This window comes from Hemiscyllium ocellatum, chromosome 19, assembly GCF_020745735.1.
Source record: "Hemiscyllium ocellatum isolate sHemOce1 chromosome 19, sHemOce1.pat.X.cur, whole genome shotgun sequence".
NCBI lineage: Eukaryota > Metazoa > Chordata > Chondrichthyes > Orectolobiformes > Hemiscylliidae > Hemiscyllium > Hemiscyllium ocellatum.
Window position 1 is genome coordinate 18966893 of NC_083419.1, and position 27086 is coordinate 18993978.

Here is a 27086-nt window from a genome sequence, read left to right on the forward strand (position 1 = left end):
TTTAATTCGTTTCCATGTCATTGAGACGAACATATTATCTTAGGATCTTGAACACAAACTCAAGAGAATAGGCAGGGCTTCATTTTGTGATCTCATCAAAAAACAGTCCTTCAGACAATGCAGCACTCCCTCAGTACTAATCCTCTGACAGTGTGACACTCCCTCAGCACCGACTGTTGGACAGTGCAGTGCTCCCTCAGTACTGACCCTTGGACAGTGCAGTGCTCCTTCAGTACTGACCTCAGACAGTGTGGCACTCCCTCAGTACTGACCCTCAGACATTGCGGTGCTCCCTCAGTACTGACCCGCAGACAGCGTGGCACTCCCTCAGTACTGACCCGCAGACAGTGTGGCGCTCCCTCAGTACTGATCCGCAGACAGCGTGGCATGCCCTCAGTACTGACCCTCAGACAGTGCGGCACTCCCTCAGTACTGACCCTCAGACTGTGTGGCACTCTCTCAGTACTGACCCTCTGACGGTGTGGCATTCCCTCAGTACTGACCCTCTGACGGTGTGGCATTCCCTCAGTACTGACCCTCTGACGGTGTGGCACTCCCTCAGTATTCACACTCTGACTAAGCTGGTTCCATTTCCATGCCCTGCAAGTGCTTAATACTCCAGTCTGGCCACCTTGATCGTATGTTCCAAGTCTGTGGAATGAGACTTGAATCTCCAAGCTTAAGAATTAACCACTGAGCCACAATTCAACAATCCCTGGACTGGGATGCCATCCTCATGGATCTGTTGCAATGGACTCCATTCTTTCAAGAAACAAATTTCTGAGGAAATAACAGTCCCAGATGAAACATGACTTACGAAAGCTGTGCCACAATGAACTCAAGGTGAGACTTCAGTTTACTTCCCAGGGGATAATCAAGAACAAACTTCAAATAAACCTGACACAAAGAAGCAAACAGATAAAATGATTACAACAGAATGGGGGCACTGAATATACTAAAAAAAACATTTATGCAGAAACACATTTGAGACACAGAAAAACAAAGGGGAAGGCACACACATAGATGTATGCCCACACATGTAATAAAACCAGATTCTGGATTAGTGGTGCTGGAAGAGCACAGCAGTTCAAACCAACCATATCTTCACTTCCCCGATACACACAGACACCTGCATGCATACGCTGACGCACTCACACTTGTACACTGAGCACTCGTCAAAAACACCAACATACACTTTCATTTGTACCACACCGCATGTCCGAGTCTACAAGAGAACCAGTCATAGAAACTGATCACTCTGATTGGTCAGTAATTCCATTCTCGTTGCTTCATGTGATTACCAAAATGTTGGAAGGTGAACAAGAGCGAGTTTGATCTTGCTTTGACTTGGAAGTCCCAGATGCACAGATACAGAATCCCAACACATTAAAAAACACTTGGGTTCATGGGAATGACAAGCGCAACGGATTGAGATCTACAGCATACACCGTAGTAAAGGATGGAGAAACTCCAAACCTGGTTGTGCTGGGCCTGACACTGACCTGACGACACTGCACTCGGACCTGGTCACTCTGTCCAGTCACAGCAAGTTTGGCCACTTTCTGCATCACTTCGTCCATCTCTGGAACAAGCAGCTTTCTTGAGAGAATTGCCTGTGAGGATAAAAAGCAGCAGGCAATGTCTGAACCACAAAAACTGAATGAAGGGAGTTGAAACATGTATCATGACTCTGAATGGGCAGAAGGGACTTCCTGGAGTACTTGGGAAACTGGAGGTGACACCCACAGAAGACGGAGTAGATTAGGGGTATTGAGGGTTGAGATGATCACAGAGGCTGTGTCTTTGCTGAGTCTGAAGGAAGGGTAAGGGGGAACTGGGTAACAAGGGTTTGAAGTTGGATTGTCATGTTGCCATAGCAAATGCAGCAAAGAGGCATTGATCTGCTAACCCAGCAGCCCTCACATGGATGGGTCCACAATTTAAGTTGAAAACATTGCACAGTAGTGAAATACCAACTTCTGACAAAAGAAAAGGGAGGTGGGAACCGAATCAGCAACTTCTAAAAGGCAATCAGATCTCCGCTCAAAAGGCAAAAGATACGGGGCTAAATTAGAGACAAGGGCAGGGTGTGTAGGACTAAATGGAAAACTCTTTCAAGTAGGCAGCACAGGCATTATTGGCCAAATGGCCTCCTTCAGTACTGTCCCATATCCTGAGGCTCCGTGGGATAACGCGAGGCTGAGAGACATGCCATTTGGATGTAGTCTTACTTTAAACATTCCTTTCTCACACAAAGTCACCTTTAAGGGAAGGCATTGAGTCTGATTCAACAAGTGGTGCCTAGGGAGACCATATTCTAAACTCTGAGGGAGAGGGAGGGGGAAGGGGAGGGAGAGAGGGAGGAAGAGAGAGTAAGAGAGAGAGAGAGAAGGAGGAAGAGAGAGTAAGAGAGAGAGAGAGAGAGAGAGAGAGAGTGTGTAAGAGAGAGAGAGAAAGAGAGAGAGAGAGAGAGAGAGAGAGAGAGATTTCCTCTCATTTTCATCCTTCACATCACATGTTTCAATCCACTTGCTTCTTACGCTTCAAAAGATCCAACTCAAACTGCGCCTGTCTAATCCTTGCTCACATTCCAGGGTAAATCTTCCCTGAACTGCTTTCAACACATTCCTGGATTGAAAAATTCCTTTCCTTATTTTCAAATCCTAATGCCTCGGCCCTACCCTAATCTCCAAATCTTCTTCAGCTCCAGTTGAAGATCTCTGTGCTCCGCCAATGGTCCTCTTGACTTGCCCAATTTCACAGGTTCCTTCACCGGCACATGTGCCCTCAGTTGCCCAGACCCGGAGCTCTAGAACTTCCTCCTCTCTTTTGTTCCCGAAACTGTTCCTTCAAACTTTCATTTCCAATATCTCAAGTGGCTCAGTATCATATTTTGCCTGATTATTCTCATGGGATGTGTGTTGGGGTATTTAATTCATTCTTTTATAGGATGCCCAGCATTCACTGCCCATCTCTAAGTGCCCTTGAACTGAGTGTCTTGCTCAGCCATTTCAGAGGCCAGTCAAGGGTCAATTGAACTGCTGCGGTTCTGGAGTCACATGTAGACCAGACCAGGTAAGGATGGCAGATTTCCTTCTCTGAACACATTGACTTTTGTGACAACCAATGGTAGCTTTGTGATCACTGTTATGAAGACTGGTTATTGCTTCCAGATTTGATTAATTAATTGAATTTAAATTCTACCAGCTGAGGAGTGGGATTTGAATTCTCATCTTGGATTACGGGTCCAATAGCATTACTACTCTTTATCATCTCCCCATCTGGCTTCAAGGTGCTATAAAAACTCAGGTAGCTGTTGCCTCCTTTACTCACTTTCAGAAGACCAAATGCTGTTGCCTGACGTGATGAGTCATAAATATCTTCCTCAGCATATCCCAACAGAATCTGCAACTGTTTGCCAGTTATCATGTGTCCTGTCATGTTCTTCACGAGGATAGTAATTGACTGTGGAATGATTGAAAACAAAATATTAATACACAGACTGGGAAAGGGTGCAAACTACTTCCCATCATCAGTGATACTGATATTAAAGACTTATAAAGCATCAATTTCACTACCCATTTCATTTGATTCAATACTTACTGTTATTTTAAGAGAACAATTCTTTAAATGGATGGATCCAATCAGCAACACGCACAGAGACTGTACCAGAGCCAGAGCTAGGGCCACAGAGAAACCTACTGAACCAGGACATTGCAGTAAAGGCTGATGTGAACTCACTCACTGGAGCCTGCAAGCAGCTTATCAGAGTCCAGAGCAGCTTTCTTTGGCCTCTGCAAATCACACTGGCATCAACATGCCCACTCTGTGTGCTGTAGGCCACATGCAGAGAAATTGGCACAAGTTGGCATCGGGATGACCTTTCAATCGACTGGGTGTCTGTCACAACATTAGCTCTTCACCTGGACCATGGACATTAACTCTCTTCACTGCATGTTTCCCATATCTTTGAGAAATATTTAATAACTTCTTATTTTAAGTGGCATTCCGGTCTGTGTTGCATTGCCCCCTGGTGGTAAGGCACTAACCATTCAGATCATCTTTGAAAACATAATTACTGCAGATGCTGGAATCTGTACTGAAAACAACAAATGCTGGAGATCACAGTGAGTCAGACAACATCCATGGACAGAGCAAGCGAACATTTGGAGTCGAAATGACTCTTCATCAGATCAGGATGGTGAGTGGCTTAGAGTGGCACTTGTATGTGGTGGTGTTCCCTTCTATCTGCTGCTCTTGTCCTTCCAGATAGCCGATGTCACAGGCATGTGCGATAGTGTTGGAGAAGCCTTGGTGAGTTATTGAGGTGCATATTGGAGATGGTAGATACTGCTGCTAGTGTCTGTCGCTGGTGGATGGGATACTTTGTCCTGGATGGATGTAGAGTGATCTAGACTCGAAACATTAGCTTGCTCTCTCTCCACGGATGCTGTCTGACTCACTGTGATCTCCAGCATTCTTTCAATCTCTGAAAACAAGTTCAATTTCTGATTGAGAACTGTCAGTTATTATTGCCAACGCACTAACTATTGTGGAAGTAAGTTTCTACCAGACGTCCCACAAAATCCATCACATTGAAAACCTCCCTTCAACCTCCTCTGTCACAGAGTATGAGCCGGATGCACTGCTTGTCACAGGGTTATTGGGATAGAGTTCAAGATTTTGACCCAGCGACACTGAAATAGCAAAGACATATTTCCAAGTCAGGACGGTGAGTGGCTTAGAGGGTAACTTGCCGAAGGTGGTGTTCCCATGTACCTGCTGCTCTTGTTCCTCTTGGTGGTAGAGGTCATGAGTCTGGATGATGCTGCTGAAGGAGCAATGGTTCATTTCAGCAATGCAGCTATGAAATGATAGACACTGCTGCCAGAATGCACCAGCAATGGAGGAAGTGACTGGTAAAGGTGAAGGGTGCGATACCAATCAAGCAGGCTGCTTTGTCTTTGATAGTGTTGACAGGCTTTTGAAAGTTGTTGGAGCTGCACACAAATTGGGATTATTCCATCAGGCTTCTGACTTCTGACTTATAGAGAGTGGACTGGAGGCCTGTGACCAGTAGTGTGCCACAAAGATCGGTGCTGGGTCCATTGTTTTTCGCCATTTATATAAATGATTTGGATGTGAACGTAGGGGGTACAGTTAGTAAGTTTGCAGATGACACCAAAATTGGAGGGGCAGCGGACAGCGAAGAAAGTTACCTCAGAGTACAATGGGATCTTGATCAGATGGGCCAATGGGCTGAGGAGTGGCAGATGAAGTTTAATTTAGATAAATGTGAAGTGCTACATTTTGGAAACGCAAATCAGAGCAGGACTTATACACTAAATGGTAAGGGAATGTTGCTGAACAGAGACCTTGGAGTGCAGGTTCATAGTTCCTTGACAGTGGAGGCTCAGGTATATAGGATAGTGAAGGCGGTGCTTGGAATGCTTTCCTTTATTGGTCAGAGTATTGAGTACAGGAGTTGGGAGGTCATGTTGCAGCTGTACAGGACATTGGTTAGGCCACTTTTGGAATATTGCGTACAATTCTGGTCTCCCCTCTGTTGAAAGAATATTGTGAAACTTGAAAGGGTTCAGAAAAGATTTTCAAGAATGTTGCCAGGGTTGGAGGATTTGAGCTATAGGGAGAGGCTGAACAGGCTGGGGCTGTTTTCCCTGGAGTGACAGAGGCTGAGGGGTGACCTTATAGTGGTTTATAAAATCAGGAGGGGCATGGATAGGTTAAATAGACCAAGTCTTTTCCTTCCTGGGGTGGGGGAGTCCAGAACTAGAGGGCATAGGTTTAGGGTCAGAGGGGAAAATTCTAAAAAGGACCTGAGGGGCAACTCTTTCATGTAGTGGGGGTGCATGTTTGAAATGAGCTGCCAAAGGAAGTGGTAGAGGCTAGTACAATTAAAACACCCACCTGGATGGGTATATGAATAGGAAGTGTTTAGAGGGATATGGGCCAAGTGCTGGCAAAAGGGACGAGATTAGGTTAGGATATCTGGTTGGCATGGACAAGTCAGACTGAAGGATCTGTTTTTGGGCTGTACATCTCTAGGACTATGACTCTGGCAGGCTCTGGGGAGTTAGGAGGTGGGGGCCTAGGTTGGCTTTGCAGAGGTATGGAAATGGGTTCAATCATCACACTTTATAAACTCACTTTGATGAAGAGATCAATCAAGGTGAGGTGTGATCCTTGAAGTCACCAGGTAGAGGTGGACAATTATCACCATCAGCAGCTAGTGAAACAACCCTGCTCAGCTGGCTGATGGAGTATCTCATCCAGTAGCACGAGACACCAGCAGCAATGTGCAACTTCTACAATATGCAACTCAGCAATGCACCAAGGTCCCTCCAACAGTACCTTCCGTGCCTGTGACCTGACTAGAGAGGAACACCACCACCTGCAAGAGTCCCTCCGAGCCACTCACCATCCTGACCTGAAAATATATTGCTGCTCCGTGAGTGTCAGTGGATAAAAATCCTGAAGCTAGTGGCATTATGGTTCTACCTTACACTACTTGGACTCAGCATTTTTACAAAGCAGTCAAGATTAGAGTGGTGCAGGAAATACACAGCAGGTCAGGTAGCATCCAAGGAAAATCGACGTTTCAGGCAGGAGCCCTTCATCAGAATTCACGGCAATTTTCCTGCTCCTTGGATGCTGCCTCTCCTGCTGTGCTTTTCCAGCAGCACTCTAATCTAGACTCTAATCTCCAGCATCTGTGTTCCTCACTTTCGCCCATTTTAAGAAAGCAGCTCACCACTGCCGTCTTGAGGGCCACTAAGGATGGGCAATCAATGTTGAACAATGAGTGAATAAATAAATTTCAGCACAAACAAAATTACATTCAATCCTCATAAAATAATGCATAGGTATCACCAAGACTGGATTCCAGACTTTAGAAAGTATGACAAGCATACTTTACATAAAAAGGTGCAGAAGCAACTTGCAAAAAGGTATTTTAACCGAGATAATTCAGTCACATGGGGGAGATGGGAAAAGCAAGGATTAGAACATAGAACATAGAACATAGAAGGATACAGCGCAGTACAGGCCCTTCGGCCCTCGATGTTGCGCCGACCGAGTCCTACCTAACCTATACTAGTCCAATAACTTCCAAATGCCTATCCAATGCCCGCTTAAATGAACATAAAGAAGGAGAGTTCACCACTGATACGGGCAGGGCATTCCATGAACTCACAACCCGCTGTGTGAAGAATCTACCCCTAACATCTGTCCTATACCTACCACCCCTTAATTTAAAACTATGTCCCCTAGTAACACCTGACTCCATTAGCGGTAAAAGGTTCTTAGTATCTACCCTATCTAAACCCCTAATCATCTTATACACTTCTATCAGATCTCCCCTAAACCTTCTCTTCTCCAATGAGAACAGCCCCAAGTGCCTCAGCCTTTCCTCATAAGATTTTCCTACCATTCCAGGCAACATCCTGGTAAACCTCCTCTGCACTCGTTCTAAAGCTTCCACATCCTTCCTATAGTATGGCGACCAAAACTGCACACAATACTCCAGATGAGGCCGCACCAGAGTCTTATACAACTGCAACATGACCTCAGGACTCCGGAACTCAATTCCTCTGCCAATAAAGCCCAGTACACCATATGCCTTCCTCACAGCACTATTTACCTGGGTGGCAACTTTCAGAGATCTGTGTACATAGACACCAAGATCCCTCTGCTCATCCACACTACCAAGTAGCCTACCATTAGCCCAGTAATCCATCATCTTGTTATTCCTACCAAAGTGAACGACTTCGCACTTAGCTACATTGAATTCCATTTGCCACATTTCCGCCCAGCTCTGCAACTTATCTATATCCCGCTGTAACCTACCACTTCCTTCCTCACTATCCACAACTCCACCGACTTTCGTGTCATCCGCAAACTTGCTTACCCAGCTTTCAAGTCCTTCCTCTAGATCATTTATAAAGATAACAAAAAGCAATGGTCCCAAAACAGATCCTTGTGGTACACCGCTAGTAACTGCGCTCCAAGATGAACATAATCCATCAACTACTACCCTCTGTCTCCTTCCAGCCAGCCAATTCCTAATCCAAACCTCTAATGTATCCTCAATGCCATACCTCCGAAGTTTTAGCATTAGCCTACCATGGGGAACCTTATCGAACGCCTTACTAAAATCCATATACACAACATCTACTGCTTTACCCTCATCCACTTCCATAGTCACCTTCTCAAAGAACTCAATAAGGTTTGTGAGGCACGACCTGCCCTTCACAAAACCATGCTGGCTATCCCTGATCACGTTATTCCTACCCAGATGTTCATAAATCTTATCCCTTACCATTCTCTCTAAGACTTTGCCCACCACTGAAGTCAGACTCACTGGCCTATAGTTACTAGGGCTATCCCTACTCCCTTTCTTGAACAATGGGACCACATTCGCTATCCTCCAGTCATCTGGTACTATTCCCGTTCACAATGACGACATAAAAATCCAGGCCAATGGCTCTGCTATCTCCTCCCTAGCTTCCCATAGGATCCTGGGGTAAATGCCATCAGGCCCAGGAGACTTATCTATATTCATCCTTTCCAATATTCCCAAAACCTCTTCCCTGCATATTTCCAGGGCATCCATTCTAATTATTTGTGATTCCATATTCACATCAGCAACAGTGTCCTGTTCCTGAGTGAATACTGATGAAAAGTACTGATTTAATGTCTCTCCAATCTCCTCCGCCTCCACACACAACTTCCCACTACTATCCTTGACTGGACCGATACCTACCCTAGTCATCCTTTTATTCTTGACATACCTATAGAAAGCCTTTGGGTTTTCCCTAATCCTACCAGCTAAAGACTTTTCATGTCCCCTTCTCGTTTTTCTTAGCTCCCTCTTTAGCTCCTTCCTGGCTACCTTATAACTCTCAATCGCCCCTACTGAACCTTCACGCCTCATCTTTACATATGCCGCCTTCTTCCCTTTCACAAGGGACTCCAATTCCTTACTAAACCACGGCTGCCTCACAAGGCCCTTTACACCATGCCTGACTTGTACATACCTATCGAGGACACGCAGTAGCTGCTCCTTGAACAATCCCCACATCTCATTAGTGTTCTTCTCTTGAAGCCTGTTTTTCCAATCCACACAACCTAAGTCATGCCTCAATGCATCATAATTTCCCTGCCCCCAGCTATAGCTCTTGCCCTGCGGCGCACGATTATCCCTCTCCATCACTAAAGTAAAAGTCACCGAGTTGTGGTCACTGTCCCCGAAGTGCTCACCTACCTCCAAGTCTAACACCTGGCCTGGTTCATTACCTAGAACCAAATCCAATATAGCCTCCCCTCTTGTTGGCCTGTCGACATATTGTGTCAGGAAACCCTCCTGCACACATTGTACAAACACCGACCCATCTAATGAACTCGAGCTATAGCTCTCCCAGTCAATATCTGGGAAGTTAAAGTCCCCCATAACAACCACCCTGCTACCTTCACTCTTTTCCTGAATCATCCTCGCAATATTATCCTCTACTTCTCTAGGACTATTAGGAGGCCTGTAGAAAACACCTAACAGGGTGACCTCACCTTTCCTATTTCTAACCTCAGCCCAAACTACCTCAGATGGCAAGTCCTCTTCCATCGTCCATTCCACTGCTGTGATACTGTCTTTGACAAGTAATGCCACGCCTCCCCCTTTTTTACCCCCACGTCTGATCCTACTAAAACATTTGAACCCTGGAACGTGCAACAGCCATTCTTGTCCCTGTTCTACCCACGCCTCTGTAATGGCCACAACATCGAAGTCCCAGGTACCAACCCACGCTGCAAGTTCACCTACCTTATTCCTTATACTTCTGGCATTGAAGTATACACACTTCAATCCACCTTTCTGGTTACAGGCACCCTCCTTAGAGATCGCTGCATTATTCCTAACCTCCCTACACTCAAGGTCCTGTACCCTAAAGCTACAGTCCTGGTTCCCATGCCCCCGCGGAGTTAGTTTAAACCCTCCCAAAGAGCACTAGCAAACCTCCCCCCAAGGACACTGGTGCCCCTCAGGTTCAGGTGTAGCCCATCCTTTTTATAGAGGTCCCACCTTCCCCAGAAAGGACCCCAGTTGTCCAGAAACCGGAATCCCTCCCTCCTGCACCATCCCTGTAGCCACGCATTTAACTGCTCTCTCTCCCTATTCCTCGACTCTCTATCACGTGGCACGGGTAACAAACCAGAGACTACAACTCTGTTTGTTCTAACTCTGAGCTTCCAACCTAGCTCCCTGAAAGCCTGTCTGACATCCTTAATGAGATTGTTCTCCTTAGTTAGAAGTCACACAACACCAGGTTATAGTCCAACAGGTTTATTTGAAATCACAAGCTTTCAGAGCACTGCTCCTTTGTCAGGTGAAGGAACAACACTTCGAAAGCTTGCGATTTCAAATAAACCTGATGGACCATAACCTGGTGTCATGCGACCTCTGACTTTGTCCAACCCAATCCACATGTTCTCCTTCAAACGGAGAAGCTCAGGAGATCCAACAGGAATGATCCAATCAATGAGGTGTTTGATGAAATCAACTAGGAGGAGATGAAGGGCTGATAAAGGGTTTCCCCTGCCCCTCAGATGCTGCCTGACCAGCTGTGCTTTACCAGCACCACACTCTTCGACTCTGATCTCTAGATCAGCAGTCCTCACTTTCTCTTGGGAGAAGGATATTCCAATGGCTGCAGGATAATAACTTAAAATGACTGGCACAACCACCGGAAGGTGATGTTAATGATTTAAACTGTTACCTTGAAACAATTCACCACCAGGTGGAAGTTGTCTCCCCTCCCTGCTCCAGCCCTAGCATAATCCTTCAGTAACACAAAAAGTTGCTGGGTCAGCTGATCAGCCAGAGTTTCCGTGGACACCAATGGGAATTTCAATATCCAGGTGAGGCACTGCAAGGCAGAAGTGATCACCTGTAGACAAAAAGAAGTGACACCTCAGCAATTAATGTTCATGCAGAAACCTCAACACCACACCCAGCGCACTGAATGTGCAAGCAATAACGTCAATTTCACTGATGGAACCTTAGTAAACCATGCCTATCCTGTCCACATTATTACAATGCTGGAAGGAAATATCAAATTATTTTTTTCAAGTGATTTCCAGCTGAGATGCACTTTTAGGATATGAATGTGTCTTCCTTATAAACAAAGTGTTAAACTCTGCTGTGTAAAGACTTGAGTGCCTTTCATTACTGAACTTTACAACTAATGAACCATGTTTGATGTGTTAAAGGAGGAAACATGTGAACCACTTCACACACAGATAACTCCCATAAACAGCAATGCAATGTGTGATCATACAATTGGGTTTAGGGTGATGGTGGAGGAGGGGTGCACCAGCAAGAACTTATCTGGCTCTTCTTTGAGATAATGCTGTTTGATCCCTTTGCATTCACCCGGGAGGGGAGAGAGGACATTGTGCTGAATGCTGGATTTGAAAGGCAACACCTCTGACAGTGCAGCAGTCCTTCAGTACTGCCATCAGGATCAGTCAGCATAAATTTGTGTTCTTATAAAATCTACACATGAATGTTCTGCTGAATGAAAAATACTTATCAAACAGAGGAAATAAAACAGTACAGAAACAGATCACTCCAGCTGATTTCGTCTTCTTACAGGTCTGCAGTGGACAACACAGACTGGATGCCAATGAAGGTTCTGCTAGCTGGTGTCCTTCTCACCACCAGCCAAGCAACGTCTTGGTGCTTGTTGGAAAGTTCTGGCCATGAGGCATTCTGCCAAATAACTCAGACAGTCTGCTCAAGAAACCACCCTACATGATCAACCCTCTCCTGTACTGTCTGGAGTATTCTATCCACATCTCCTTTCCCCTTGACTTTCCCACTAGTCTGCAACAGACTCAAAGAGGGGTTTCATGTCACTCCTTTTTGAGTGCCTGAATATTTTCTGGGGTCAAGTTTCATATTCAGCTTCCACGTACTCTTGCCGGCCCGCTGGTCATCCTGTAGGTGACAGTCAGCCAGCAGGAGGCAGCGGTCAGAGAAAACACCAGTTTGACATTGGTGAATCTGACCGAGAACACACCAGACACAAACAGGAAATCTATCCTGGAGTGGTTAGGCCCGTCTAGCATTGACCAGGTGTATCTACACTGCACTTGGTGCCTTCACCAGAAATCTGGATGTGGCGTCCGGTTTGTCTCGAAGCAGCTGCGGTGGAGGTTGGAGGTTTCGGGGGGGGGGGGTGGGATGAATTGAGTATATTTTCACCATTTAAAAAATTCTGATTTTTACAGATGCTCATGTTTAGCTCTTCTTCAAAATCCTCTTTCTAAATCTTCAATACCTTACTCTCTCTTGTGTCAACTTTGTTTTCCCTCAAACGTATGTTATGTACCTCAACCACTCCCTGGGAGAGAGAGCTCCCAATTGTCACCACTCTCCAAAAACTGAAGAAGTTCCTCATGAATGCCTAACTGGATTTATTGGTGACTATCTTAGACTCTTGACTTTTGATATCGTTCTGCCTTAAAATTGAAAAAAATCACCATGCCACACAGAATTTGTGAGATTTTATGCAGGAAAGCTTTGCCTCACTGAAAGGATTTTAAATTTTTTTTTAATATTGCAGGTAAAATATTTAAACCGTTATAAAGAAAACCTAAATAATGAGAATTTGGAAAAAAACTTTCACAGCAAAGTTGCTAGCTGGAACAGTACTACTAGTCCATCTTCAATAACAATAGTCTACTTAGCTTGTCGATTTGAATGTTAAACATCAGAAGGTAAAGCTGTAAAGATGTAGACGGTGCTCACCTTTACATGCATGGACTGGAGGCAGTCAATCAATAGCTGCACAAATGGGTCAAGCATTCCCAAAATGTGATCTTCTGAAGAATTCACCTTCGATCTCTTCAAGCTCATATGCAGCAACTGGGAGAAGATTAACAAAAATAAACTTGTGTGCAGCTGTTTCATACAAACGAAACGGTAAGCCCATCCTTACACCACAAACACATATGAAAGCACCCAGACTACAAGATTTCTACAGAACACAGTATATGTTGACAACCACAATGGGCGTGAGACTGGAGTCATGTATGGCGACCAGATGATGTACCAGAACATGAACAAGTATTGAAGCAGTCCACAACAGAGTGGCTTTCAACGAGATAAGAACAGTGAGTGCACCAGATGGGTAACACTGGAGCCATTGGATCCATTTCCCCCAACAAGTTGGAAGATTTCGAGGTTGTTTGTGGCCTGGCACCAGTAAAACAATCCAATTTACTGATTTCCATTTTCACACTTCAGCACACCACCCAAGAATTACAATTCCACCCAACAAACGTGAGTCTGCTCAAGCAGCACCCAACTTACAGCTGTTGATGCTGCACTGTGTACCACTGACAGCAAGCACCAGAGCAATCCTCCAAGAATAATTCAATAACCCTTTCAGCATCTGGAATAGGAGGGAGCCAATCAACTCCTGTAGTATATATAAATCAGGGCTGATCTATACTTCCACTCCATTCACTTGGTTTGATTCCATAATCCTTAAACTCTTGCCCAACAAAAATCCATATAAACTCCAAATTTTTATTTGCATACCTCCACCGTTCTCTGATTTACAATTTGGCTGGAGATTAATAATTTTTTTCATATAGAGTAGGCAAAAGTGTAAGACCTCAGCTACCTACTCAGAAAATAAAGCCACAAGGTTCCACTGCTTTGAATGAGCAACAATAAACATTACTAAACAAAGTTAGCAGAGAAACAAAACAATCTACAATGTCAATGCAACTTATACTCTAACATCCAGAAGTAACAGGAGGTAAGTATGGGTAATGGACTAACAGTGGTCAAACACCCCGCAGAGCAGATGAAATAGCCAAGATAGATTCCACAGATTTTTTTCAGAAAACCATCTAGTCTGTAGGTCTCCAAATCACACTAAAATTTCAAAAGAAATTTCAATTCTTCACCAGCAAAAGTTTATCTAAATTCAGAACTTCATTGAAAGCCACTCCGTTGTGGACTGCTTCAGTACTTGTTCATGCTCTGGTACATCAAGCTCCTTTCCTGGGACAACCAGGATTGGATTCTTCAAACTGCACTTTTAGGCACAATTCCAGATTGTCTGCAGACAGGTCGTTGCCAATAAGACTGTAATCCCCATGGGGTTCTCAAAGTTCCAATCATGCTCAGCTCCCCGGACTTTTCAAGGCCCAGCCATAACACTTAGCAGCAACTAATGACTCCTAGAGCTGTACTGAGTCCTAATTCTTCAGCGCCTACCTACAGCAGCACCCTTTTTAGGATAGAAGCTTGACTCTTTGAAGCTGATCACTCAATTCTGCTTCCCCAAGACTCATCAATCCTACCTACACGGAGCTGTCAAAAAAATGGATCCTGGGACGTTTTCCTGAACCCTAACTAAACATAGCCAGTGCCTTTCAATCGCCTTGTCATCAGTACAGCTAACAGCACCATTGTTCCAACATGGAGTCTATTCCATTACTTTTATCCAATTGACTCCAACTATCTGAAACTGATCAGTGTCCACAGAATTGTTCTAGGTGACTATCGAAAATCTCACAACCAGGCCCACCCTTATTCCAAGGAAGTACTGCATGGAGTAATCATAATAACCTGAATGCTACAATTTCCCCAGCTAACTTCCTGCCAACAGCAGGCAGCCAAGAACGGCAGATCATAAATGGATACAAGCAACCTGGACTTCTTCAAATCAGCTACTCTGGCAAATGTGCAATCATCATAAGCGACTCAGTTTAATCACCCCTGAATTTTCTAAAGCCTAGGATGTACATAGAGTCCTAGGGATGTAGAGCACAGAAGACGACAATTCAATCCAACTCATCCATGCTGACCAGATATCCTAATTTAATCTAGTCCCATTTAACAGCATTTGGCCCAGATCACTCTAAACCCTTCCTTTCATATATCCATCCAGACACCTTTTAAATGTTGTAACTATAACTACTTCCACCACTTCTTCAGGCAGCTCATTTCATACACACAGTACCCTCTGCATGAAAACACTGCCCATTAGGTCCCTTTTAAATCTTTCCCTTCTCGTCCTAAACTTATGCCCTCTAGTTTTGAATTTCCCTACCCTGGGGAGAAGACAATGGCTATTCAGCCTATCCATGCCCCTCAAGATTTTATAAACTTCTACAAGGTCACCCCTCACCCTCCGATGCTCCAGGGAAAACAGCCCCAGACTGTTCAGCCTCTCACTATTGCTCAAACCCTCCAACTCTGGCAACATCCTTGGAGATCTTTTCTGAACCCGTTCAAGTTTCACAACATCCTTCCAAAAGCAGGGAGACCAGGATTGCATGCAGTATTCCAAAAGTGACCTAAACAATGTCCTGTACAGCTGCAACATGGCCTCCCAACTCCTATACTCAATGCACTGATCAACAAAGATAAGCGCACCAAATACCTTCTTCACTATCCTATCTACCTGCAAGTCCACGTTCAAGGAACTATGAACTTGCACTCCAAGGTCTCTTTGTTCAGCAACACTTCCCAGCAATCTACCATTTAGCATATAAGTCTTACCCTGATATCCCTTTCCAAAATGGAGCATCTCATATTTATCTAAGTTAAACAAGCCTCGTCTTCCCAACCACTGCTCTTACATTAATCCTTACGGCCTCAGTATAATTCCAAACATCGTCCTTTGCATTTCCAAGTGCTCCAGCACCTAAGCCCCTTGACCACTACAACATGAAGGATCATCACCACCAAGCCTGACTTGAACATATGCTCTTATTTCTTCGTCCCAGTTGAGTCAAACGTTTGGAAATGTGCTGCCTGACCTCACTGTGTAAACAATATTAGAAGCTTGAGAAAGTCTATGTCACATCCTCAGTGTAAGCTGGGATAGGCAAAATCTGTGGCCTTGCAATCGTTGGCAAATTAAAAAAGCAAAGAGGAATTGTAGATTTTTCAAAGGCCATTGTGAATGATCATATCCCTAAACACGTGTACACCCAGCCCCACTCTCCATCCTGATTTGGAAATAAATCATCTGTCCCTCAGTGACCTTGGGTCAAATCCTGGAACACCATTGTGGGTGAACCCACAGCAAATGGACTCTAACTGTCCAAGAAAGCAGCTCACCACCACCTTCTCAACAGCAACAAATGACAGGCAATAAATGGCCCAGCCAGCAACACCTGTAACCATGTGTCCAAACAGAAAAATAAGGCATTTCAGAAATCAATGAATGAGCAGAAACTCTGATCACTTACCCTCAACCCGGTATTGACCAGAATGTGCATGTTGGTCTTGGTGCTGGTAGCTGCTTTCTCACCCGTACGGCTTGGGGTGGGGGGCAGCAAGAGGCAACTCTGGGGCTTCAGTCCAACACGGGATGCTTCAGGTTTCTTGTGTTGACCTCTTTAAAGTAACAAGTGGCAGCATTATAAAGAAACAGAGAATGCAGCGCAGAAAGAGGCCATTCGACTGAACAGGCCCGCGCTCCAGACAAGCCTCCTCCCATCTCACCCCATCAGGCACCTTTCTTTCGTCCTCATGCAGTTACCTAACTTCTCGTTAAGGACATCCATGCTATTTACCTCAGTCCAGCCCACACAATAGTGCATTCCACACTCCCACCATGAACCACCAACCAGCATCTACCAAAACCAGCTGGATAAAACATCGACTCATGAAATACACAGAAATGCAGGGATGGGTTTAACTAGTGAGTTGTGGGCTGACTGATCATATTCTGGTTAACTTTTGCTGCAGTTACAATTTAAGATTGTTGGGTACCGCACAAACGCAGGTCCCCAGCTGCGGCACAGACTAAACCTTGCACTGTCGGTGCTAAGTAAAGAGTGGGAAATCCCCAGGACCCCTAATATTCCAAACCAGGTTTTACGCAGTGATACTGAAAAGCTAACCAAATGTTTAGGAGCAAAAACAATTACTTAGTTCAGAACATTAGTTGCAAAGACTTAAGTAAATATTTCTTCAAAGGTGCAGTGCTACAGAATGGGGGACTAAAAGAAAAACCTTAACAGAGAAGCCATTCAGAGTGTGGAAATCTTTGCCTCAGGGAGTGACTGAGGCAGTGATCATTTGGTCTTGTGAACTGGATAAGAAACTGAAACGGGGGAAGGTACAGAAGAAGAGGGTTAAGTCTTTGATTGCTCATGACCAATACCAGATTCTACCTGATCAGTGGAAAATACTGTCTCAATATAAATTTTAATCTGCCATACTTCAATAGATAGTAATCCAAATGAATGACTGCTCACTTGGTTCTCTGTGTCATCAATGGCAAGCTCTCTGTCACCAGACCGTGGCTTAATAAGAGAATGGAGTCGGCTGTCATTTCCTTATTCAGTAACAGACCAGTCACAATGCGACGAAATGCTTCTTGAACCTTGCGAGCTTGCTTAAGGATGGTTGTACTCTCTAATATCTGAAAACGTAAAATGGCACTTAACCATACTGCACCAACAGCAGCTTCCATTTATACCACACCTACACTGTCATCAAATTCCCCCACATGCTCCATAGGAACACAGAAAACAATGGAAGACAGTTGGAAGACTTGCTTTCATTAGTTGAGGCACAGCATAAGGTCACTGCTGGAGTACTGGTCACTGCATTATAGAGAGAACTTGATTGCACTAGACATTGCACAGGAGATTTCTCAGAATGCTGCCCTCGCTGGAGGGCTGGAGTTAGGAGGAAAGACTGGATAGGCTGTGTCTGTTTTCCTTGGAGAAGCAAAAGTTGAGAGGGAATCTGCTGGAGGCAAATAAGGTTATGAGGGTGGATAGGAAGGCTTTTTCGTTATTTATAGAGGGGCCAATACCATTGGGGCACAGATTTATGTTAAGAGGTAGAGCTGAAGGGGACAGCTGAGGAGAAAGCTTTTCATCCAATTGGTGGTAACCTGGAAATCACTGTCTGGAAAAGTGGTTGAGTGCCCTATTTAGATAATTACATGGGGTTGGTTAGCTCAGTTGGCTAGACAGCAGGTTAATGATGCAGAGTGATTGGAACAGCATGGGTTCAATTCCCACTCTGGCTGAGGCTACCACAAAGACTCTCCTTCTCAACCTCTCCCCTTGCCTGAATTCTGCTGGTTCTTAGATTAAACCATTCCCCAGTTGTTTCTCCCTCTAATGAGTGAGCAACCCTATGGTTTGATAGGACAATGATGACCTTACCTTTTAGATATTTAATTACATTGCTATTGGCCCCAGGGCTTTGGAGCAAGAACTGAAAAATGGGATTAATAGATCTTTGTAGACTGGCCAGGACAAGATGGGGCTAATAGCCATCTTCTGTGCTGTAGATGTTTATCAGTCTATGAAACTAATTTTCTTGGTCTACTGGCAAATCAGTTGACAGCATCTGTTACCCAATCCTAAGTGCCTTGAAAGACAGTGTCTTTCTCAGACATTTCTGAGGGCCGTTAGGAAACATCCACATTCCTGTGGGTGTGGAGTCACATGTCGGACAGCCTGGGTAAGGATGTTGCTGTTGAAGACCCACACTGTGCAATCACTTAAACATCACTTCAGCCAACTGTCTCACTTTTTTAAAAAAACCCTTGAAAAGTTGCTTCTTGTTTCAGTTTTATAAACCGCATTCTAAGTTCATAATTACTTAAAACATCTTTACTGATCCTGAGATATTATTATAAATTTGTTGAATGTCAGATTCTTCCATTATTACAATAAAATCCATATATTTTTGAAGTATTAAAACTGTTTAACATGTTTACTGACAATCTTTTAGCCATTTTAATCCTACATGGATCTCCCTATCATTTATTTCACTATCTGTAATTGTTTTTAAAATAAAAAGGGTTTTGGTGGCTTAGACTCGCTGGTTTGCTGTGAAAGTCCTTCATTACAATTGGCTGCTTAACCTGCCTCAATGTTGTCGGACACCTGGAAATCTGCCTGACTTGGCAGCAGATTCGGAATGGTGCCGGGAAAAAAGGGAACACAAGTGCTTTAGAGATTGCTAGATCTTAGTGGCTAGCTTTCTTGAAAGTTAGTGGCGCGTATTACTGAATGGGGCATTGACTTCACCTCTTTAAGTGGACGGATCAGCTTAGTAACTTGTGCCCTTCCCACAAACCGAGCCAGAATCTGATAGGAATCATAGCTCTTGCTTGTCCTCGCTTCCATCACTTTGCTTATAATTCCCTTCACTTCTTTCTCTTCTGCAATTTCACCAAACAGTTCATGGTTAAAAATCTAGAGAGAGAGAGAGAGAATTATTTTGCACTGATAAGATTGTTGCAATTCAGCATAATATTATTTTTAATTAATAGCATCACCAAGAAATAGATAAATATTTGAAGAAACAAGATTCAAAGGACATTGGTGGAAAGGGGTAATGGAGCTTAGAATCAGCACCAGAATAACGGACTGAACACTGTCATCTTATAAAAATAGACTTGTTATAATTAGGACTGATTCTTAAGGAGGTGGTGTACAGTCGGTAGCATTTCACCCAGTTAGCAAATGGGTTCTAGTCCCAGACCAGATATTCAAGCCATGATAAATATTGAGACTGAGAGGGTTCTTGTGGCATGTTGGCAGCGTCCCTATCTTTCAGCCAGGAGACCCAGGTTCAAGTCTCACATGCTCCAACATTGTGTCATAACATCTGAGTAGGTTGCTTCGAAAATATCCAAGCTGAGACTTCAGTGCAATTCTGAAGGAGGGTTATACTGCCACCGATTTTCACACGGAGTTAAATCAAGGCTTACAGTGTTCTCAAATGAACATAAAATGACCTATTGCGATAAGCACTAGGGTAATCCCTCCTCCCTACGTCCTCATGAAATATCTACTCCTCAAGCAGCACCTAAAAGAGATGATCTAGTCATTCATTACATTGTTGCAACTCAATTGAGCACAAACTGGCTACTGCTCTTTGTCTACATTACAATAAAAAGAATTGCTTCACTGCTTCTCAAGCACTTTCCGATATTCGGAGGGTGAAAAGGGTGGGTTTGGTTTCCTTCTTTTGCAAACAATGATCTGTAAATCATTAATAATTTCAGACGGTAAACCCTTACCTCAATGAGAATGTCCATACAAGGGTCCAAATCTCCACTGTTAAGTCTGGGTACGAGACTCTTCAACAGCATGTAGACCGTGTAGGTCAAAACATGAACCTAGCAAGGTGATAAGGAGGTGGCTCAGTGAACAGAAACTACCCAGAAGCGTTTTGGAACTGGGAGTACATTATCGCGCAATAGTCAACACAAGTGAGAATTTTAGTAATATCAAGCAAAATTTACTATTTTATCATTCTAATTCTTTTCATTTTCAGCATCTTCCAAAGCAGCGATCTCTTCCACATAGAAGGGCAAGGGCAGAAGAAACATGGGAACACTATCTGCAAGTTCCCCTGCAAATCATACATCATTCTGACTTGGAATGACATCACTGGGTCAAAATCCTGGAACCTTAACAGTACTGTAGGTGTCCCTACACCCCAAAGATCACTGTGGTTCAAACTAAGAGCTCAAGAGCACTTTCCCCACAGCAACTGGGGATGGGTATTAATCGCTGGCCTCACCAGTAACACATACATCCCAATTAAAAGAAAACTTTGCTGTTAATCTTTGGAAAACCCCAAACTGAACTTGGCACATTATCTGGGCAGTCGATTCTTACATGCTGACCTATCACAGTGAGTGGTTGAGCTGGGTGACAGATACATTTAAGGGCAAGCTAGAGAAAAATAAGGGAGAAATGAATGTAATAATATGGAAGTAGGTTGAGATGAAAAGGTCTGGGAGTGGTTCATGTGTTGCACAAACAGCAGCATCGAGTTGTCACCCTGAATGACCTGACCCTGGGGTGCAAAAACAAATACTACGAAAGTGGACAACACACATGATTGGGCATGTAAGTGGCAAGTAACGTTCCCGCCACACTAACGCCAGGCAATGGCCATCTCCACCAAGAAAAATATATAACTATTGCCTGGCCTTGATATTCAATGGCATTCAATTGTGGCAAATTACCTGATAGCCCTTGGTTAAAGCTGACTGCATCTCTTTGAGGAGATACAGAAGGTATTCTGGGCCCAGAGTCTCAATGATTTTAGTCAGGGTGTTGCGAGCAACATCTCGGATCTCCTGCGCTCGGTTTCTCAACAGCATACAGACTTTGATGAGGATGCTGCGAACAGGATACAAAAAAGGTGTGTGTTAATGTAGCTCCTTGCATGACCTCCTGATGCTTCAATATCCTTTACAGTCAATGAGACTTAGTCCCAGCTATTGTGTAGGAAAAATTAGCTGCCAATTTACACACAATAAGCTCTAACAAACAAAAATATTACTACAGTTTTTTTGAGAATGGGTCGTGGGTAAATTTAGTCAGGACTTTGGGAATAGTTCTTAAGGTTTTATTCAAAATTGTACCACAGGATCTTTACATCTGACTGAGGGGCTAGACTGGGTTTTAGCTTCATGTGTCATCCGGACGATGTATCTCTGACAGCACAGCACCTACTGCACTGGAGTGTCAGGGGATGAGTTTACACCCAAATCCCAGACTCGGACTTGAACATTGTGAATCAGAAGCGAGAATGCAACTGAGACACAGCTGACTCAAGACAGAGAGGAAAAACAAACCCATAAAATGCAGAAATAGCCACTTCACTGAATAGACAAGACCCCTCCTAATCCCAAAGTGCCACTGTGAATACAACGGTTCTCAGTCACTGCTGTATTGCAATACCTTGGTAAATTGGAGTCCATGGTTTCCTTGGGAAGAGTCTGCATCAGTTTAACCATCGTAAAAGCCAGCGGAATACGCACCAACTCCTCATCATTGACTATTTTTGATCTCACCAACTTGTGTTGTTCATCTCTTTGCACCTATTTACAATGAAATAAACTCGAGTGATGGAGGAGTTAGGTGGAGGGGGCTCAAGGGAGAGGGGCAAGAATAAGTGGGAATGAGATAAATAGGGTAGAGGGGAGAGAGAAAGCAGGGAAAGAGAGATATTAATGACAACAGGAGAGGAGGGGTGAGGGTAGGTTTAGGGAAAACAGAGGGGATGAAAAAAGGGCTTGGAATGAGGAGAGGAGAGAAGGACAGAGATAAGTGAGAAAGGGAAGAAGTTAGACAGTAACATGTAGAGATGGGTAAAGAGTGAGAGAATGCAAGTTTATCAGAGGGTTTCACCTACAGACCTTTGCAATCAAGCATTTCTGCAGCTTAGGTAGGATGCTGTTGGTGACAGTCACTTGGATGTGTTCAATCAGATTTTGCAGCTCCTCGTTGTTTTTGGGTTCAGGGGTCACAGGCTTCTTCACCTGCTTCACAGGGACATCTTCTCCCTCTGCACCTTCATCACACACTGTGCTACCTTCATTTAATGTTTCTGCAGATTGTTCCTTCTCTTCATCGACATCACCTTCCAATTCCATGGCTTCAGCCACATTTCCCTCATCTCCTTTCTCCATATCTACAGGATACAGCGAGATTATCAATGGTCAACACAGGTTGAAGGATGCAGTCAACAAAAAAAAACAATGCAGTTGTCGGGTCAACTTAACAACGAGCTTACAAAACTACAACAGCATTATCTGGACTGCAAGACAACACAGTCAATCAAAATCAGAGCGATTTGCCATTCTGTCCATCTGTCTGTTATTTATTTCCACATGAACCTTCTCCCACACAGATTCATTCAATCCCATCAACACATCCTTCTAAACCTTTGCCCCTCTTCATCCTTTTCACTTTCAATCCATCTCTGCTATCCACTCAACCACACACAGTTGTAGCAACAGTGAGGGAAAACTAGTCCAAGTTTCGACAAAGAGAAGGGGGAGCATCTCGAAACAATAATTTGGGAGTAAAGTTAGAGTCAGATGGACAAATTCAAGATAATTAAGGAAACGTAGTCTGGATTTGTTAAGGAAAAACAGTGTTCAACTAATCTGCTGGAGAGTTTTGATGTGGTAATTGGTTGGATGACAGGAAACAGTCAAGATGGAGGAAGGCTTGTGGCGGAGATCCCAGGAGGCAGTACTGAGACTCTATTAATAAACCCAGGGTATAGTGTGCATCATTAACCACCACTAATAAATCCAGGGTATAGTGTACATCATTAACCCCTATTAATGCACATTATACCCTGGGTTTATTAATAGGGGTTAATGATACACACTGTACGCTGGTTTATTAATGGGGGTTAATGATGCACATATACCCTGGGTTTATTAATAGGGGTTAATAATGCACATTATACCCTGGGTTTATTATTAACCCCTATTAATAAACCCAGGGTATATGTGCATCATTAACCCCCATTAATAAACCAGCGTACAGTGTGTATCATTAACCCCTATTAATAAACTCAGGGTATAGTGTGCATCATTAACCCCTATTAATAAACCCAGGGTATAGTGTACACTATTAACCACTCTTTCAACCTGTCCTGCTATCCTCAATGACTTCTGTACATTTACACCCAGGTTGCATTCGCAATAGAGTTGCAACCTTTATTTCATATTCTCTCTACACGTTCTTCCTAGCAACCTACGAGTGACTCCACATTTCTCTGCTTTGAACTTCACCTGCCACTTCTCTGCCCATTTCATCGCCACATTTATATCCTCCAAAGATTCATCACGGACTCTGTGCACCATTGAGTTACATTAGCAAGATTCTTTGTGGATCTGCTCATCTCTAATTGATCTCAGGAACACATTCTTGAATGTAACTGAGGGGCTTGTTCATCCCCAGATCGGAATGCAGTCCCATATAGGACAAGCCAGGTAAGGACAGTGGGTTTATTTCCCTACAAGATATCAGTAGGTTTTTATAAGTCTAGTAGTATCATGGTCAGCATTACTGAGGTTAACTTCTTTATGCATGGCTTGGAGATTCAACCCTAATTTCCACCAAAATACTATTGCAGTCCAGGCAGAATTAAGTGAAAACTGTGCTTACAAATTACATGATTTTAAGGTCATGAATTACAGATACCAGTTTCACTGGCGTTTGCACAATTTTTTGAATCCTGGTTGTGGACAAGGCATCACACGGTCACCCCTTTGGGTTGAAATGACCAGGTTCTGCCATTTGCTGCATTTCGGAGAAGTTTATCACCTTTCACCCAGAATCATCACAAATAGCATTCATGACAACTTACACTGACGGGGCAGTCAAGTGAAGTGTGGCCCAGGTCTATTGTTCCTGCTAGTGCTGCAAGTACTTTATTTTCATCTGATCTGCCCTACCCTGTTCTGCTTATCGACCAATTAGCCGAAGAATGGCTGAGTGTTCGACAGTCCCACTCCTCGATGCGAATTAGGTGGGTACCCTGTTCCAGCCACCAATCAAGCGATTACATTCGCCCACGGGAGGTTTTCCCTGCGGGTACACAAACACGCATGGGGAAATTGGAGTGCCGACTCGCATGGAATGTGACAGAGTAATAAGAGAATGAGGATGTTCTCGTCCAGTAGTGCAATATGCAGCTCAAGTGTGGCACCACGTGTACTCTTTGCAGGAACTCCATCCTAAAAGGCAGAGTTTAGGCACTTACTTGCATTTTCAATTGCCTGAACAGCTTCAAACTCCTTCCGTAGGCTCTCTGGGTCAAAGTGAAAGGCTTGCAACACTGAGAGTAGCAAACTGTAGGAGAGCAAATAAACAACGCTAAGAACAGCAATATTTTAAAGATTCAAAAGCTAAACTGAAAATGATCAAGATTTAACATCCTTAGTTATGGGCAGTGCAGAGCACTGACGGAACTTCAGTTTAGAGTGTCACACGTCTTTGGCAAAACATTGGAGTGGACTAACATTTAGGATTGGAGTGGCCTCCAAACAGTTGTCTCTGAGTGGGATGCTCTTCAAAGGGTGGGTGCAGACTTGATGGGCTGATGGCCTCTTTCTGCACTGCAGGGATTATAAGGTGGTGGTGAGCTGTCTTCTTAAACAGCTGCAGGCCTTGGGGCGAAAGGACACTCTCAGTGCTGTTGGAAGGAAGTTCCAGAATTTTGAACCAGTGACACCAAAGGAAAAGAGTTACATTTCCAAGAGAATAGCTTGGAGGGGAATGTGCAGACGGTGGTGTTCTCATCATTTCCAGATGGGAGATGGTGCAGGTTTGGAAGGTTCTGTCTAGAAAGCTGCTTCGACAATATATCATGGAGACAATACACACTGCTGCCACGGAGGAGGATGCAAACAGACAGCGTGGGGGGACTATCAATAGGCTGCTCTGTTCTGGACAGGATTTGGGATCTTGATTACTATATTTAAAAAGAATGAGCCTCAGATTGAGTGAGAGCTGGCGTGTTGTGTAAAAAAAAAGTATTTATTGCAACATTTAAAAGGCATTTAGATGGGTATATGACTAGGAAGGGTTTGGAGGGAGATGGGCCGGGCGCTGGCAGGTGGGACTAGATTGGTTTAGGATATCTAGTCAGCATAGATGAGTTGGACCAAAGGGTCTGTTTCCGTGCTGTATATCTCTATGACTCTAATTGAAGAACCAATCATTAGCTTGCTGGCACAATCATCACTGCACACTATTCCACATACACACCTGACTGCAAGTTTCTGGTTGATCTGTCCAGTTTGCAGAACGTGAATATATCGTTTAAGGTAATAAATATATGGTGACCATGAGAGATGCTTGCAGGCAGCTCCAACAAGTTCCACAGATGCCGTGGTCATGTTCTCGTACTAGAGAATGTCATGGAAAGATAAGCAGAGCAGAGTGAAACAAAATTGAAACAAACCCATTTAAGCCAATTCACGTTTAGTTGAAGTCTTCTTACAACTGCACAGGATATCGGTGAGACCACACCTAGAATACTGTATACACTTTTGATCTCCATATTCAAGGAGGGACATACCTCCAATGGATGCAGCACAGAGAAGGTTGATTCCTGGGATGAAACGGCTTGACTTATGAAGAACGATTAAGCAGGTTTGGCCTATACTGCTTGGAGTTCAGAAGAATGAGAGATAATCTTATCGCAACATACAACATTCTGAGAAAGTGAAAACTGAGAATGATTTTTCCAAGTCGAGAAGTAGGGTCACAGTTTAAAAATAAGAGATTTGTTTGCTCTCTGGGTCTCTGAGAGGGGTTTGTGTGGAGTACACTTCCATGGGGTCTAGTGAAGAATGAGTCACTGAATACATTCAAGACTGAGTTGGATAGTTTTTTAATCAACAAAGGATACAATAGGAAAGTGAAGTTGAGACCATAACCAGATCAGCTGTGATCATACTGAACACTGGAGCAGGCTTGATGAACCACATGACCTAATCTTGCTCCTATTTATTTTACGTAGGAACACAGAAACTAAAGCAAGATCATTTGCACTTGCTTCACCTTTCTATATGATCATGGCTGATCATCCAATTCAGTATGCTGGTCCCACTTTCTTCCCATTCCCTGTGATGTCTTTAAAATCTAAAAATGGATCTCTTTCTTGAATATATTCATTCAGTGACCTAGCCTCCAAACTTCAGTGGTAGAGAATTCCACAGGAAAGTTTTCCTCATCTCAGTCTGAAACGGCACACCCTTTGTCCTGAGACTGTGTCCCCAGTTCGAGACTCCACAGCCAGGGAAAACAACTTCCCTACATTTAGACTGTCCAGCCCCAAGTTCACCTGCAAACTCAACTTGTCTAAAACGCACTGAAGCCTCCTTCCATCCTCCTCACAGCTCACAATCTCACCAAGTTTTGTGCCATCATCATTGGGAATGTTGCATTGTTTCCATCATCCAAGTCATTGACATATATTGTGCACAGCTGCGGCTCAAGTACTCTTGTGGTACTCCACTAGTCACTAAATGCCTATCACTCGGAAAAAGACCCTTTATTCCCACTCACTGTTTCTGTGTTAAATAATTATCAATCTATGTCAATATATATCATCCCCTAACCTATGAGTTTCAACTATGTTTTCTAAGTACTTATGAAGGACTTGATCAAAAGCCTTCTGAAAATGCAAATACACCACAACCACTGGGCTTCCCCGATCAATTCAGAGCTACACCCTCAAA

The 27086-nt window shown here is 43.8% G+C and overlaps 1 protein-coding gene across 1 annotated transcript in view; it reads right to left on the reverse strand.

Annotated features, from left to right (window-relative positions):
• utp20 (UTP20 small subunit processome component) overlaps nucleotides 1-27086 on the reverse strand; it is a 113472-nt gene that overhangs the window by 15948 nt on the left and 70438 nt on the right. The window contains exons 39-52 of the mRNA XM_060839730.1: nucleotides 25609-25748; nucleotides 24602-24690; nucleotides 22236-22510; nucleotides 21778-21917; nucleotides 21057-21213; nucleotides 20100-20198; nucleotides 19102-19269; nucleotides 17305-17471; nucleotides 16291-16438; nucleotides 12824-12940; nucleotides 10788-10958; nucleotides 3334-3465; nucleotides 1503-1613; nucleotides 818-897 (exon numbers count right to left, since the gene is read on the reverse strand). Coding sequence (XP_060695713.1) covers nucleotides 818-897; nucleotides 1503-1613; nucleotides 3334-3465; nucleotides 10788-10958; nucleotides 12824-12940; nucleotides 16291-16438; nucleotides 17305-17471; nucleotides 19102-19269; nucleotides 20100-20198; nucleotides 21057-21213; nucleotides 21778-21917; nucleotides 22236-22510; nucleotides 24602-24690; nucleotides 25609-25748 — 1994 coding nt within the window. The remainder of the gene's footprint in view (nucleotides 1-817; nucleotides 898-1502; nucleotides 1614-3333; nucleotides 3466-10787; nucleotides 10959-12823; nucleotides 12941-16290; nucleotides 16439-17304; nucleotides 17472-19101; nucleotides 19270-20099; nucleotides 20199-21056; nucleotides 21214-21777; nucleotides 21918-22235; nucleotides 22511-24601; nucleotides 24691-25608; nucleotides 25749-27086) is intronic.